General features: G+C 37.9%; 1 protein-coding gene across 1 annotated transcript; it reads right to left on the bottom strand.

Annotated features, from left to right (window-relative positions):
- Window positions 1-9,916: 9,916 nt before the first annotated feature.
- Window positions 9,917-14,623, bottom strand: syt8 (synaptotagmin VIII). The gene is made up of 8 exons (XM_053642255.1): window positions 14,534-14,623; window positions 14,055-14,221; window positions 13,863-13,958; window positions 13,446-13,613; window positions 13,016-13,183; window positions 11,931-12,048; window positions 11,685-11,818; window positions 9,917-10,554 (listed from the first exon to the last, which is right to left on the bottom strand). Exons 2-8 carry the CDS (start codon window positions 14,160-14,162, stop codon window positions 10,315-10,317), a joined length of 1,032 nt encoding a protein of 343 aa, XP_053498230.1. The 5' UTR covers window positions 14,163-14,221; window positions 14,534-14,623; the 3' UTR covers window positions 9,917-10,314.
- Window positions 14,624-16,258: the final 1,635 nt, after the last annotated feature.

A 16,258-nucleotide genomic window follows, 5' to 3' on the forward strand; every position in this document is an offset into this window, starting at 1 on the left:
AATAAAATTAAGAGATTATTTATTAATACACAGTTCCTCAGCAATGCACAACACAAACTTGAGACGGAGCAAATGTTCCTTTCATTCAGAGCGCCAAATGATCAGAGCGGTCATACTGTAGCTCCTTACCGATAGCACATGCTGAACGAGAAATGGGCTGGAGCTGTAAATGGTTGCAGATCTTGAGAGTATTCAGAAGATTCTTGGCGATCATGCCTTAAAAATAAGAAAGAGAATTAAACACGTGGATTCAGTCCCAGCATTCAGCTATATTATCCATCGCAATAGATCCGCATGGCACTTCTTAGTTTGCGTTCATGAAAATTCATTAGGCTATTTTTTCCATAACACAACAAGAACTGGCCCAAATAGTAGACAGACAAATACAATGGTTACAACAATGACAATAGAAGAGTGCAATGTTATCACACTGCAGTGTGTTTACATGGAAAGGCAGAGCTGTGCCTTCTGTCAAATATTAATATTGGAATACCAATAAGAGCTAAACAAATATTCAGGGGAAAAAGAAAGCTTCATTACTGTGTCATAAACAAGCATCATTTTCCAAGTTCAATTATACTTTCTTCCTGGCTGTGAAAGTGCACGTGTTTGTGTTTGACAAACAGAAATATTAAATACAGCAAAAGCTTTACTGAAACTCCGCTCGATATTTCAGCCAGTAACCTTACTGTAATCGCTTTGTACCTTTACTTATCTCATCAGTGGCAACGCAGGTTTATGAAAATCTGATGGGAAGTACAGATTTTTGATGGTTTTATGTACTAAACCAGTGCCATGTATAAGATTACAAGCATCGCTCGGCAGTTAGGACATGCTGTGTGAACTTCTGATGGAATTCCATCCATCCATCCATCTTCTACCACTTACTCCTTTTCAGGGTCACGGGGAACCTGGAGCCTATCCCAGGGAACATCGGGCACAAGGCGGGGTACACCCTGGACAGTCCGCAGGGCACAATCACATACACACTCACACACCCATTCATACACTATGAACACTTTAGACACGCCAATCAGCCGACCATGCATGTCTTTGAACTGGGGGAGGAAACCGGAGTACCTGGAGGAAACCCCCGCAGCACGGGTAGACCATGCAAACTCCGCAAACACATGGCCCCAGCAAGACTCGAACCCCGGACCCTGGAAGTGTGAGGCGAACGTGCTTACCACTAAGCACCTTCTGATAGAGTTTTTGGATGTTACTGGAATCTTCTTATCCGTCTTCTCCTTTCCACCCGCATGAGGGCAAAAACTTTTTCTTCATTTCAGATACACACTTTAGATCAGTGGTCTCCAACCCTGTTCCTGGAGATTTACCTTCCTGAAGAATGAAGGCTCCAACCATGATCGTGTGCACCTGACCATCTAATCATTGCCTTAAGAAAATCTTGATCACCTAAAACAGGTGTGTTAGATTTTGGATGGAGATTTACATGCAGGAAGGTAGCTCTCGAGGAAGAGGGTTGGTGACCACTGGTCTAGATTTCGTCACTGACTTCATTGACAGTACAGCATAACGAATATCTGAATAAATGATCATAGTATTCAAAAACTGGTGCCTCAAATAGTTTGATGTTTTGGGGTTTTTTTTTAAATACCTGTACAAACTCCTAATGGATAAAATGTTTGGATGAGCTTTAATAGTTTGCTTGATCAGCTGTTTAGTTATCCAACATACACTAGCTGAGATTTGGTTAGTCTGGAACTCTACCTCCATTTCAAACAATAAAAAAACACAGTCTTCTGAAATATTCTTTAAACATGGTGGCTCAGTTTGTCTGCATACATAATAATTTGGCTGCAATCCATTCTGAAGTGATCATGACTACGCCCTACTCCCTCGGAAGGCTCTACCCTTCACACTGAGAAAGTGAAACTGAAGTGTGAAACTCTTTTACAACATTTTACTCTTGTCTGTTTCCATGGCCATTTCCCCCCATTCAGCTTAAAAACAGAAGAAAAAAAACTCATGAGCAAAGTATCCTTCGGTTATTCCCTACCAAAATGTCCCTTTGAAGTAAATGCTTTTCGTCAGTTCAGTTAAGAAAGACTGCCATGGTCCACCCCGCTTCAAAATGTTCAGCATAGTGTGGACCCCAGAGTTTTGGTGTTTTGACCCATTGTCACCACCTTGAGTACCATTAGCTCTTACTGGTGCCATTCTTGAACCATACAACCTTTCATACAGGAGTGATAGCCAGTGGGAAATGCCCCTAGGGCAGTGGTCCTAATCGGAAGGTCTTGAGTTCAAATCCCAGCACTGCCACAATACCACTGCTGGGCCCTTGAGCAAGGCCCTTAACCCTCAACTGCTCAGTTGTATAAAATGAGATTAATGTAAGTCACTCTGGGTAAGGTCGTCTCCCAAATGCCTTAAATGAAAAGCCCAGTTCAAGTTTCCTAGGCTGCATTATTCTGTGAAGTGTATAAAGGACTGTATAATGTAACATCAATTATCACACACATATGTTTAAAAGATTAAATAAGCTCTCTAAAAAAGGACAAAATATTGCACTGGAAAAACACAGACAAATAATAATAAAAAAAACATCCATCAATCAAGATGATGGAACATGGCATCAGACCTCTTCTATTACACTGGTCTTTCTTGATCTCTCACACACAAAAACACACATTCACACCTAGCGTGTTTAGTGTAATTTAGTGCAGCCATTGCACTTGTTTTTTTGGGGATGTGGGAGAAAACCAGAGAACCCAGAGGACACCCACACAGGGAACATGTGAAACTATATACAGACAGTGACCTGAGCTCAGGACTGAACTGGGGAGCTGTGATTTCCCAACAACATCAACTTAATATCAAAGATCACCAGATCTGATCTGGTAGAGAGAGAGAGAGAGAGAGAGAGAGAGAGAGAGAGAGAGTTTAATGGGATACTAACTCTACCATTTAATCTTGATCTTTGTGCTGCAGTGTTTTGGGGAAACTCATCCCTGATCAGGGTTTTCAGTAATCACAATTGTCTTACCATTTTGTTTGGAGTGGATTTTCGTCTCTAGCTGGTTAAGTGCAATAAAATCCTTGTTCCATTTTTTCACAGTTTCCATCTTCTGCCGCCTGCATGAAGTAGACAAAATGCAATAACATTATTATTATTACTATTATTATTATTTAAAAAAAAAAAACACTGCAATGCATGTAAATGAATGCAGCACAAAGGATGAGCTTTTTCATTCTCTTTTTCTCTTTCTATCTGCATTTACAATAACTTAATGGCAAGGAAAACAAAAACACCCCCGCAATTCCGATGCATTCCACCACTTGGCGGCTGGAAACACGACAAATGCAAACAGAAATAACGACAAATAACGTTGAGGAAAGTCTTTGCATGGTCTCAGTGTGCATGAATTAGAAACAGGCTTTAGCTATCGACTGCAATCGGGTGTAAAATACTGATAGCACATGAACATTTGTCTAAAATCAGGCTGGATCACTGCGGATCCTAGAGGAACAGTCTCAGATAGACAGCACCTTCATCAACGGGCGGCTTTCACACTCAGCCACTTCGCCTTATTTCCTCATCAGCGCATGCAAATCTATTCCCACACACACCACCCAGCAACACGCGGACACAGCACCGGGCACGCGAGCGCGCAGCCGTGACTACAACATGCAATTTAGGGTAAGAATCTGAAAAGCACAAACCCCAGCCATTCACACAGTCTCTGCAGCGCTCAGCTGAATGAGGCTCACGCGGACAACTGACCTCATACTGGCGACACGCTGGGGATGATGGGAAATGTAGTCGGGCGCTGAATGGAGGCAGAAGCCACTGCGTCGGTCTTTTCCGGTTTCCGCTATTTGAAACACAGCCATGTTGGAAGAACAAGATTGATCTAAATTCTTCAATATTAGAGCAGTTTTCTCCACGCATAAACATACTAGATGGAAATCATCTAATTTTCTGCATAATGATTCCAATGAAATCATGATACAGCTGTTAGGCCTGTTATTCACACACTCTTTTGCAGAAGACGTGTGTATATACTGTCACAAATGTCCGAGACAACTGAAACATTTTGTGTCGGAATTTGTCCTGCAGTGTATTAACTGAAATGAATCCAAATTATTTCTGACATTCGTGCAATTCCCGTCTGAACTGTTTCTCCCCATAGATTCCAAATAACAGCATAGTTTCTGTGGTCACACAATCTGTAGCAGATAGCAATGCATTTTATTTACATTCATGTTCATGGACATACAGAAGGAGTAAGACATTATTATTAGTAGTAATATTAGTAGTAGTTGCCTATTAGTAGAAGTAGTAGTAGTAGTAGTAGTAGTAGCTTATTATTATTATTAGTAGTAGTAGTAGTAGTAGTAGTAATAGTATTAGTAGTAGTAGTAGCCTATTAGTAGTAGTAGCCTATTAGTAGTAGTAGCTTATTAGTAGTAGTAGTAGTAGTAGTAGCAGTAGTAGCCCATTAGTAGTAGTAGTAATAGTAGTATTAGTAGTAGTAGTAGTAGCCTATTAGTAGTAGTAGTAGTAGTTGTAGTATAGTAAGTATGTAAGTTTATTATAATTCTAATTCAACACAAAGCTGTGGATTGAATGAAATACCATTTCTCCTAAAATATACAGCAGACATGGTTCATGCTACTAGCATACTTCATAAGATGTAGTTGTGACTTTTTTGTGGTTTGCTAGGCAACAAATTAATGTTGCATAGACGTGTATTTTTAATATCAGATGGGGCTTAGCCACGTATGTCACTTTCTGTGGATGTGGATTAGTATTTTACCCCCCTCTACACTGCCAGCCCTATAAAGTCACTGGGTCTAACCATGTAAAAGGTCTGGCAATGTCCCTGTTCATATTTGATTTGAATCAGTAAATAAATGTAGGCCTACAGATCTTGAGGTCTTTTACCCAAATGAGAGTTCACTGTATTAAGTGACATTAACTGGCATTTTTGTCTGGGTTTCACCAAAAAAATGCATCCTATTGTTTTATGTTTTACAAATCGATGATCACTACAAGAGGGTTCATTTCACAACTGCACTTATCCAGCAAGGATGCAAAATAAAGAAGACACAAAATAAACCTTTCCTGAGTGAAGATGTAGATTTATCAGCGTGCACAGAAAATATGACCATTCCAGCTTCTTTTATATATTATATGTTACAGTTGTACACCTGAAAGTATAGACTGCAATGCAGTTTATTCTGGGGTTTTTAAATACTTCTGTTTCATGTATTTTAAATTAAATTTCTTTAAACTTTTGAAAAGAAATAAAACAGCGCAGCACAAGCCCGGCAAGAAACAAAGCAAACACAATCATGACTCTGTTTATCTATTAGCCTACAAAGTATCACAAAGCATTTTTTAAAAAATAATCCATTGTATATCTAATAACTTTTCACTTACTGTTGTTCTTCTTGATGTAACGTGATTGTTGAGAGATGGAGCTCAGCACAGCTTGTTGTCAGTGTTAGAGATCATCAGTCTCCTCTGAGCTGCTCTGGTTAATTGACCTGTTGCTTGACTCTCTGGGTTTCCAGGAGACCTCGGCTCACCAATGATGTCATGGTCTGAGAAAACAATAACCTACAATAACCACCTACGAGGCTTTTGTCCAACTTATGTAATCATGGAATAACCCTTGAATGGATGGGTCTACAGCCTGTTTCTCAATATACTGTAGTGCTTTTGCGATTGTAAATGGTTGGTTTGACCTGTCAGTATATGGTTTATGCTTTTTTTTTATACATAGTACGTAATACTTACTACTTTTTAAAAATGATTTGCTTGCATATTGTTAACTTACATGTGATGATTGAATAAGGAGTGTGTAAATAGACTCTTACATAAGGAAGTACTGTACACAAGTAGGTAATACAATGATCCTATTTGCATTTCAAAGAGCTGGTCCCTGTATCTCGGTCATTCTGCTCAAGACAAGATGTGAATCTCTTAATGCTACAGTGCTTATAGGACTAAGAACAACACGGACAGTGGAAAGACAAATACACGCACACATGCACAGAATGATTCAAAAAAGTCACATGACCATCAGGTGACTAAAACACTTGGGGGTGGGAACAAAAAACATTAAATAAATGACTGATGAAATAAAAGAAAACTAATAAAGAAAAAACTGATCAAGAAAACTGATTAAAGTATTCCTTAATCGATGCATTATGTACTGATTACACAAGCAGTTTAGGCATTGAGCTTCATTTAAAAGAGAAAATAAGCCTACTGATAACGGTGGTGCATCCAGGCTTTAGGTTATGGGGTGCAAAAGCAGGAATAGAACACACTAATGGGTGGTTACACCTAATTATGCACAGGAGAGGTTTGCATTAGAAGAATAAATGATTAGCGCAAAAAAAAAAAAAATGAATGGCCTCATAATTTGTGCTAATGGTTCCTAATACAATACAAGGGATTTAATCAAAATACCTACAATTCAGTGTGAATTAGAAATGATTCATTAAGTTCACAGTAATAGATTTATTAAGTGGTTTGAGGTAATAGTGTTGAGTTGCAGCTGGGGTGGACATGGTTTATAAGGGTGGCAGCCTCCTGACTGGTAAAACTTTATTTCTATATTCTTGTATTCCATTTCCATGACTGACTGAATGGAAGCAAACTAGAGTTCACTATTTGAACGGCATATTGATGGGATATATTTCAGCAATATCACACGAGTGCTGTTGTACTGAATATCAGCATGGCTGTGAGCATGAGGCAAACACAGACGATCGGAGCGATACAAACAGTGAAATCTACCAGTGCTGTTATACTAAATATCAGCACTCCTGGAACGCTACTTGTCCAATCAAATTAGTGGATTGGAACTAACATGTGTATAACAGATATCAGATCACGAGGCTTTGGTTGATCACCAACCTGAAAACAGCTCAGCTCGGTTTGTCAGACTGTTGTATAACCCTTCAGAGTGATGTCCCCTTGGAAATAATGTTACTTTGTGAGAATCATATCTCTGTAATGTTCACAGCATGAACAGGAGGAAGCCTGAAGGTCACATCTGCTGAGTGCAGGCTTTGATGCTGCAGGATGTCTTTTACTACTGATCTGAGATTCATTTAGCAGTATTAGGACATTTACTTCTGAATGTTAATACTGGTTTTTCATTTAAAAAAAAAAAATATATATATATATATATATATATATATATATATATATATATATATATATATGAATCAAGGACCAAGAAAATTCTGGAAAGAAAAACACATACACACATGGTCATGCCAGGCTCCTTTTCACAAAGGTAATGAAAAGATAAAGTACAATGAAGCCATATATAAAAGATACCATCAGATGTTTTGGAATCTCAAGAAATTAGTTGACATTAATTACAGTTATATATAGTATTATATACATAGAATAGAATATACTGTATACACTCACTATCCACTTTATTAGGAACACCTGCACACCTGCTCAATTGGCAGAAGCACAGTGTATAAAATCATGCAGATACAGCTTTAATTACCTTCAGTTAAAGTTCACATCAAACATCAGAATGGAAGGAAATTTGATCTCTGCGGCATGTGATTTTAACCGTGGCACGGTTGTTGGTGCCAAATGGGCTGCTTTGAGTATTTCAGAAACTGCTCGTCTCCTGGGATTTTCAAACATAACAGTTATAGAGTTTACAGTAGCGTTGGGTCCAAGTCCACCTTTGTTGAGTTTGAATCGAGACCAAGTCCTTAACCAAGTCTGAGTACATGATGGCCAAGTCCGAGTCGAGTCTGGCCGAGTCCCGAAAGTAATTAAATTGAAAAAAGTTTGAAATTGCAAATGTAAACTCAGCACTAAGCTGTTAAATTAATATTTTAACCTTCACAAACCAATGGCAACATAAATGTAAAAAAAAAAAAAACACTATTACATCTTGCTATTGCCATTTAATATTTTTATTTTATGTCATCAGCACCTCAACTAGTTTCCTCTCAAAAATGGTTTCAAAGAAAAAAAGACTATAGAGGTATATATAGAATTTTTATTATATTACAAGTATATGAAAATACACATTAACCTGTTTTGTTATTGTATTATATTATATTGTGTCCTTGAGTTCGAGTTTCATTTCAATGATTTGATGCCTCTCCCTCACAGTTATATCGGCTTAGAGAGAGAGGACAGAGTTACATTTAGCAGCATGTCATAACAACAAGCTTCATGCTTTATTACTGCTTCTAATCTGTCTATGAATCACAACAAACTCATTTCTGAACACAGCTCTGTTCTTTTCATTTTAATTCCTAAAATAAATTTTGAAAATCCCTATCAGCAGGGTTTATGATATTTACTACATTCAGAAGTACATTTCACATTTTACATGAAATTCAAGACTGGAATCACCAAATGCTAATGTTTAGGGAAGGTCGATATGACTACAATATTATTTCATGATAACGATACGTTTTCTCAGGTAGGTCTATCAGTAGTATTCAAGTAAGAAATACTATGGAAATTTAATAAAGCAATTAAATGTAAAATAAAATAGACTTCACTGTATGACATATACAGTGATTCTTATTAAATTTACTGAAGTTATTCAGTCAAATGAGTGAGTGAGTGATTTTCTCTTTGTCTTTTGTTGTTTGATAAATATTAATGACACAGACAGCAGCAGGTTTATTAGATTGCTGCCACTTTAAGACATAATACACAGATCCAATATACTGTATTGACACACCTCCGATTTTTGCAGACCTGCATTTTGACATGATGTGTGTGTGTTTATTTGGCTGTTCAAGCATAATAAGCCGCTAAAGCGAACTCAATTTGGTACTCGCATGATAAGGCGGCTTTCTGTGCGCAGGCCTCACGTATATGGCACAGAAAACCCCCTGGTCAGGCAGGGAGACATTCATTAATTTCTTATTATTTTAATTCTATGTTTGTTTGTTTTTTTAATCTTTTCATGTTACTCATGGCGTCAACTCGACTGTGCTCGGAAAAATTTTCAAGTACAAAATGTCTGAGTCTGTGTCAAGTTGGAGTACAAATTGACCCGAGTGCGTGACAAGTCCGAGTTCGTTCATAATTGGACTCAAGTCCGACTCTGGGATCGAGTACCCGAACTCTAGTGTACAAAACCAAAAAACATCCAGTGAACAGAAGTTCTGCAGGTGGAAACATCTTGCTGGTGAGAGAGGTCAGAGAAAAATGGTTTGAGCTGACAGGAAGACTATGGTAACTAACAAATAACCACTCTTTACAACCAAGAAGAACAGAAAAGCATCTCAGAGTGCACATCAACCGTTGAGGCAGACAGGCTACAACAGCAGAAGACCACATTGGGTTCTACACCTGTCAGACAAGAACAGGAATCCGAGGTTACGATGGGCACAGACTCCCCAAAATTGGGCAGTTGGTGATTGAAAAAATGTCGGTTGGTCTTTTTTCAATCCTAAACTGCCTAGTTTCAGTGAATCTGTGCCCAGTGTAGTATCAGATTGGCTGATGGTGATTTGATAATTGCATGAAAGAATGGATGTATATGCATGCATATAGAGTAAAATAGCTTGATTATACTCTTGACTGTATTCACCAGTGAGAAATCTCAGCAACCTTGTAGCACTGGGCATTGATTCCGAGGACCTGAAATTTCATTAAGGTAGTCTAATTAAACCATATGTGTGCTGACACTATGCATACAAAATCTTTTCCTGTATTGCCACCAGAGAAATCAGTGTGTGTGTTGCCACCAGAGAAATCAGTGTGTGTGTTGCCACCAGAGAAATCGGTGTGTGTGTGTGTGTGTGTGTGTGTGTGTGTGTGTGTGTGTGTGCGTGTGTGCATAATAGAGCACGTGTCCCAAACTGATGCATATAATTAAAAAGACTACATGTTCAAAGAAAAGTTTGTGGACATAAATAGTGTGTATATATATATTTTTTAAATTACTGATTTATTAATTAAAGGACAATCATATCTCTCTCTCTCTCTCTCTCTCTCTCTCTAGTATTATCAGGAATATGTGTTTAGACAAAGTACTGGATTACATATAAAGTCTTCAACATGCGTCGTACCACCTGTGCAAACATCTCTTCATGGACAGTGTATCAGTGAGGTTATTTATAAATCAAAACATTTCAGGACATACTCTACAGATTGATAAAGTAATTTTGTTTACATTTCAAAATGCTACACAGCTTGTAGGTACACATTTTAAAATAAAGCAACATAAGCAACCTCCACTTTTTAAAAAAATTGTCAGAAATTACATGTTCCTGAAAACAAATGGCACCAAGTCGTTCACAAAATAGCAAAATGAAGTGTTGACACTTTCAAAAAGTCTTATTAGTGAATGGGATCCTCAGTGTGTGTTTTAAGGCCAGAGTTGTGTCCACCTGCTCGGCTGAAAGCAGTGTATGCCACTGTGCCACCGGCCTGCGTGGGTTTGACAGCATGTCTGCCCAGTGCCGCAGCTGGTTTCCTGTAGCATCACATCCCAGGAAGATCTTCCCAATGGCATCGTTCCTGCTCACTTTATCATGGTCCCACACAGAGATCACCAACTGGACTCTCTGTGCAGACAGGATAGATCGAGGAAATATTTATAGTCAACTCCAGAATGTTTAAAAAAGAATATGATTAAATAAAATAAACATTATACACAGTGATTAAATTGGAATAACTTCTTTTCCCTAAAAAATTGCCCATAATGTCAGGAGATCTCAGGAAATGATACATACTGAGAGTAAAAGGCAGGCAAACAGACAGTCACACAGAGTACACTAGACTAGACTAGAACTAGGATGGAAATCCAAACAAAATCAGAATTGTCACTGGCAGGTAACAGAATCAAGACTTCATAGCGAACAGAGCAATATCTAGGTTATTTAAAAGAGTGTATGAGTGTGTGTAAATGTGTGTGATTATGAACAGGTGTGCATGATCGAAAGTCTGCTGTCTGAGAACAGGACATGTCATGTGATTGGTCAGGTGGTGTGGTCCGTAGTTTGTTAACTGGCTGAAGATCTTGGAGTGTGTGTTACTGGATTATGCAGGTTGTGATGTGATTCATGAAACAGGGTTTGTGTTTTGATTGAGACTGGCAGTAATGTTACACAGAAGGGTAATATCTAAAATAAATAAATAAATAAATAAATAAACAAACGTGGCAAAATTAGTCATACCCCAAAAATACTTCAAATTAAATGTGATCATCCTTAAAAAATGTTTACTTGCTGCCAGTCTCCAAAAAGCTCTAAAATGTGAAGTTGCACACATGTAAAATTTCTTTGTCATCCATCACCATGGGGAAAACCAAAGTGCTTTCAACACAAAACAGTAAGATGAATTAAAAAGGATTCTGAGCTGCAGAATTACAGTTCGGTTTATTTCTATAGTGTTAAAAATCAACTATTAGGAGTTCTTTCTGAGAGTTTCCTCCAAACTGCATGAACCAATGTTTTAAAAAATGTGCTCAAGCTGAAAACATCACAAATTGCATGTGTTATTCTTTTAGTTTGCTCATTTTCATTAAGTTTCAAAACATTCCTATGTTAACAAATGGATGGATATTGATGATAATGAAGGCATTATTTCAAATTAATGTAAGGATGCATTTCAAGATCATTTGAAGAGGAACAACATAATTTAAGCAAAAAGAAAAAGGCTTACGTGTTTTAAACACAGTAAACAAGTGACGTACCTGAATCTGATCAAATGACACATCAAATGTAAAGGATTCATTGAAGTAAGGATTCAGTGTTTGCTTCTTCACCGATGTTTTCTTTTTCTTCCACTTCTTCTTGTCCAGAACCAACTGGATTTTAACATATGGATCTACAATACATTTAATGCCAATGATACATTATAGCTATTCAGAATAATCACTGATATATTGACAGATCAGCCTCTTGATCAATTTGCACTTAGGGACAGGATCATAACTAACCTGAAGAACCTCCAATGTCCATATCCTTTAAGTTCTTGGCCTCCAGAATCACCACAGTGAGCTTACTTGCAGTGGGGACATAACGCAGGGAGAAACAAATCTCACCCAGATGTTCTTGCTATAAAGGGGTACAAGATTTAGATATGCCCATGTGACATAGCCAAGAACTGCGTACTTCAACAGAAAAATGTCATTTGACTAATGAAAGACCACAGGCCTTTCCCGTAGCCCTTCAGCTATTAGTTTACTCGCCACTGAATGCTCCACACAAAACTCTAGACTAACTTCTAAAGACTTTATTAATCCAGTGCCTGTATCCTGCTCGAAAAAGCTCATTGTATGAAGGTGTTAAAAAGTTTATTTTCCCACTTGGATTGAAGCATTCAACCTTCTGAAGGTTGAAACCAGAAAAGTGTACAAAGTATCTGTATCCTCTGGGCGGAGCATCTGAGTCTGGTTTATAGGAGTCGGCAATATGTTCATATAATATTAATATTGTGATATATTTTTTCATGTGGTATTTCAAGTATTGCGAGATCTTTTTTATAACATTTTTAAATTATAAAACAATTCAACTTTGGAAGCAGATTTAATAAAGATTTCTACTGTGTGAATTTTTTTTTTTCTTAATATTTAACATTGGAAAATGTTGCATTTTTTAAACAGACTTTTACAGTTTTTTCCTGTTAGATTTTTGTTTTATTCATTAAATAAAAATATCATCAAACTCATTTTGAAAGACTTATTTTTACACTACTGTTACGCTGTCAGTTTGTTAGGAAACCTACAGTGTATATCATGATACATATATACGTTTACGGTAGAAAAATGTCTTACAGAAATATTGTGATATGATGTCTTTATGTTATATAACCCAACCCTACTCTTTGAATCAACAACACTGATAGGCCTGTTACATGTATGTTCAAATATACAAAGCTTGGCTGAAGGTATATAACATATTTAGTCTTCATAACCAGACATTCAAGAAAAGAAGTTTTGACTTTGAGATCCTTGCAACACTATCATCTGCCCAAAAATACTCCAGAGGTTAGAAGTAAAATTCCTTTCTAAGCCTACTGTACCTCATTTTTTGAGGGTGCATTCAGGTCTGTCCACTCCTCAATCACATGGTTCCAGTCCACAGTAGAGAGCTCCAGTCTCAGCTCACCAATCACATCATGTTTGGAGAATCTGTTGAAGTCATACACCTGCATCATGAGGATAGACTCGCTGAGATCCTTCTGAGAAATCTAAGCACATAATTCACATGCATGAGAGAGACAGAGAGAGTGTGAGAGAGAGAAAGAGAGACAGAGAGAGAGAGAGAGAGAGAGAGAGAGAGAGAGAACGTAGTTACATTTAGGAATGTTAAACACACTCATAGGTGTTTTTTTAAATCCTATAAAACTAAAATAAAATGCACTATGCAGTCAAATGTAGCCATTTTGTTTGCCAAGTGTGTATGATTTTGCTTGATTTAGATTAAAGCCATGTGATATGATCATTATTTACCTGATACTTAAAGTGCTCGTTGAACACTGGGTTCAGAGTTTTTCTAAACACTTTGGTCTCATAGGTTTTGAACTTGTTGGGACGAATGTAAACTTTTACATAGGGGTCAGATGTTCCTGAGGAGTCCATAGCCATTAATTCTGCAGCTTCTTTCACTCCGACAGTCATCTAAAAATAACAACCACAGCATTTAGATACTACAAAAGTGTATGATATTTACACTTATGGTGTGGTGTGCATTTTATTTTGCCTATCCGGACAAGAGCACCACAAACATGCTCCTGAATATGGACAAATCTCTGAGTGGTAATATGACAACTGATAATTCTTATTCAGACGCGCAACTTCTACAATCTGCAGCCCCAGTCTCTAAATTAAGCCCATATATTCACACGTAATTAAATGGATCAGATGGACCTCTGAGCGTGCTGCATTGTACTCCAGAGAATACAGCAGCTTCCCTCGTGGCTGGTTAAGTGATCCATACTCTACATCCCCCGTGTCAGGCTGCACCTGTCGATCAAATAAATCATCCAATCAGAAAAAGACCACACCTCTCTACTCTCCAGTGTGAGTCTATCTGCGAGGGTAAAATACCCATTCGCTCACCAGTGATGTTGTACTGGTGCCGTTCAGTCCTTTCAGACTGAACTTCTGATTCTGCTTCTTTTTCTTCTTCTTTCCTTTGCAGCAGCACTTTATGCAGCAGCACAGCATACAAATTAAAAACACCAGGAGGATCAGGGCAATTATTGCATAGATGGCCCATCTTGGCACTAGAAGAGAGGGTTATGAAAGATTTATAAAGGTTCATCCTTAATACTGAACAGGCATAGTAGCAAGGCTGAAAGAAGCTGTAAGAAGCACTATGACATGCATCTGAAGCATTGGGCAAGAGCACAGCCAGCAGGATTAGAGTGAGATAAACTTCCAACAAGTGAAAAGTGAGAGGTAAGAAATGTGCCCTGGGAGTGGAATTAGATATACTGCATGAAACAGGTGCCTCCATCCTCAGGGACGGAGTGACGAAGGTAGTTGGTGGGGGGCTGTTAGCAGAGCTGAAGGGGCAAAAGTTTAGCAATACTCACATGGGATCTTGTCCAACAGAGAGGGCAGAAACCCAGGGTAGGCAGTGGTGGAGTTGGTAATCAGTGTCGTGACATTGACAGTGACTGAGGTTGGAGGTGCCGTGACTGAAGTTGGAGGTGAAGTGACTGAAGTTGGAGGTGAAGTGACTGAAGTTGGAGGTGCAGTGACTGAAGTTGGAGGTGCAGTGACTGAAGTCGGAGGTGCAGACGCTGATGTTATAACAGAGACTGATTTTGAAGTTGAGTTGAATGAAGTTATGTTGACTAAAGATGGAGTCGTAGAAACTGAAGCATTGGTGCTTTTCTGCTTTAATGTAGTACTGAAGGCCATGGCTGATGTGTCAAAACGAAGCTCAAAATCTCACTATGAATATAAAGATGAAAAAATAAGCAGTGCAGAATTCAGCTTCCTGATAGAACTGCTCTGCAATACTGCTCTCTGATGGTTAAAATGCTAACTACACTTCTACAAACAGAAATTCTTTCCACAGGTTTATTTCTTTGGACAACAATTATTCAAGAAGAAGCAAAGAATAATTAGGGATTTACTGGGGGGAAAAAAACACCACTCACTTTCTGTGGCTTAAATGAAGCAACTGTAAAGAATAACTTTAGTTGCCATAACAGATCAGACGTTAAGCCACCACCATAGTTAAACAACTGCATGGAATGTTGACAACTGATGGAAAGCTCCATTAAACAGGGTGTGCTACAGAGCACAAAGATAACATTCTTTTCCAATGAAATATATCCCTATAAAGTAGAGAAGTGTGGCTACAGGGATTGAGCAAAAGCACTGCTATAACAAATACTCTGTTAATATGTGTTACATTTACATTTGCAGACTGTGAACTCCTAACCTGGTACACAGCATGAAACAATAGAAATGTTTTTTTCTTGTAAAAATTAGAATTATTATAATTAGGGCTTATAAGTAAGCCAAGATACCTTGAGAACCATTGATAAAAACAGACTGACTAATGCAAACTGCTGTTACATTGTAACAGACCCTCAAAACATCATAACTATGCAACCAAGTCAAAAGTTAAGAAGCTTCAGATCTTTACTGGACATATATCTATCTATCTATCTATCTATCTATCTATCTATCTATCTATATATATATATATATACTAACATAACTTCAGAATAATACAATAAAACTCACTGTTGCAGAATTATAGCAAAGGTTTGGATCCCTGCAGTCCCGCTGAATTTACACTTCACAACAGCTAATGGAGTGCGGAAGGAAGTTACTTCCCATGGCAAAGCCCAATCACCCCACAGACAAAACATGGCTAGTTAACTTGTCCAAGCTGGTGACATTATCTTTTCTTATTTCAGTTCCAGTTTTTAAGCTTTTTTTTTTGGATGAGATTTCAGCTGTCCTCACACCTTAGTATCATTTGCTCAGTTAAAACAATCAGATAGAGATTATTTCATTGTTTTCTGCCAGCAGAAATTTTTTTACAACTCACTTTCTAAAGAGTACTTTAAACAAAACCATTTTGAACACTTGTTATCAGTGTTCCCCCAAGTATCTTAGTAATGACATATAGCTCAAGTTACATGCAGAAAATAAGAATATAAAGCTTACCTTATACTGTTTCAGCATATATTTCATGTTTCCTCCATTTTATTCCATTCGGACAAGGCCATAGATTTCCAATCATGTACTTTGGCATTAACAGCATTCTAAAGAAAGTGGTGAAAAAGTGACTAAGC

Source organism: Ictalurus furcatus, chromosome 14, assembly GCF_023375685.1.
Source record: "Ictalurus furcatus strain D&B chromosome 14, Billie_1.0, whole genome shotgun sequence".
Taxonomy (NCBI): Eukaryota; Metazoa; Chordata; class Actinopteri; order Siluriformes; family Ictaluridae; genus Ictalurus; species Ictalurus furcatus.

Bases quoted from the DNA above. Each gene is read 5' to 3' on its own strand.
- syt8 (XM_053642255.1), bottom strand. From the start codon at position 14,162: ATGCTGTGCTGCTGCATAAAGTGCTGCTGCAAAGGAAAGAAGAAGAAA. The intron at 13,959-14,054 runs GTGAGCGAATGG...TTTGATCGACAG, and splicing joins GCACCAGTACAACATCACTG to GTGCAGCCTGACACGGGGGA. The intron at 13,184-13,445 runs GTAAATAATGAT...TTATGTGCTTAG, and splicing joins ACGAGCACTTTAAGTATCAG to ATTTCTCAGAAGGATCTCAG.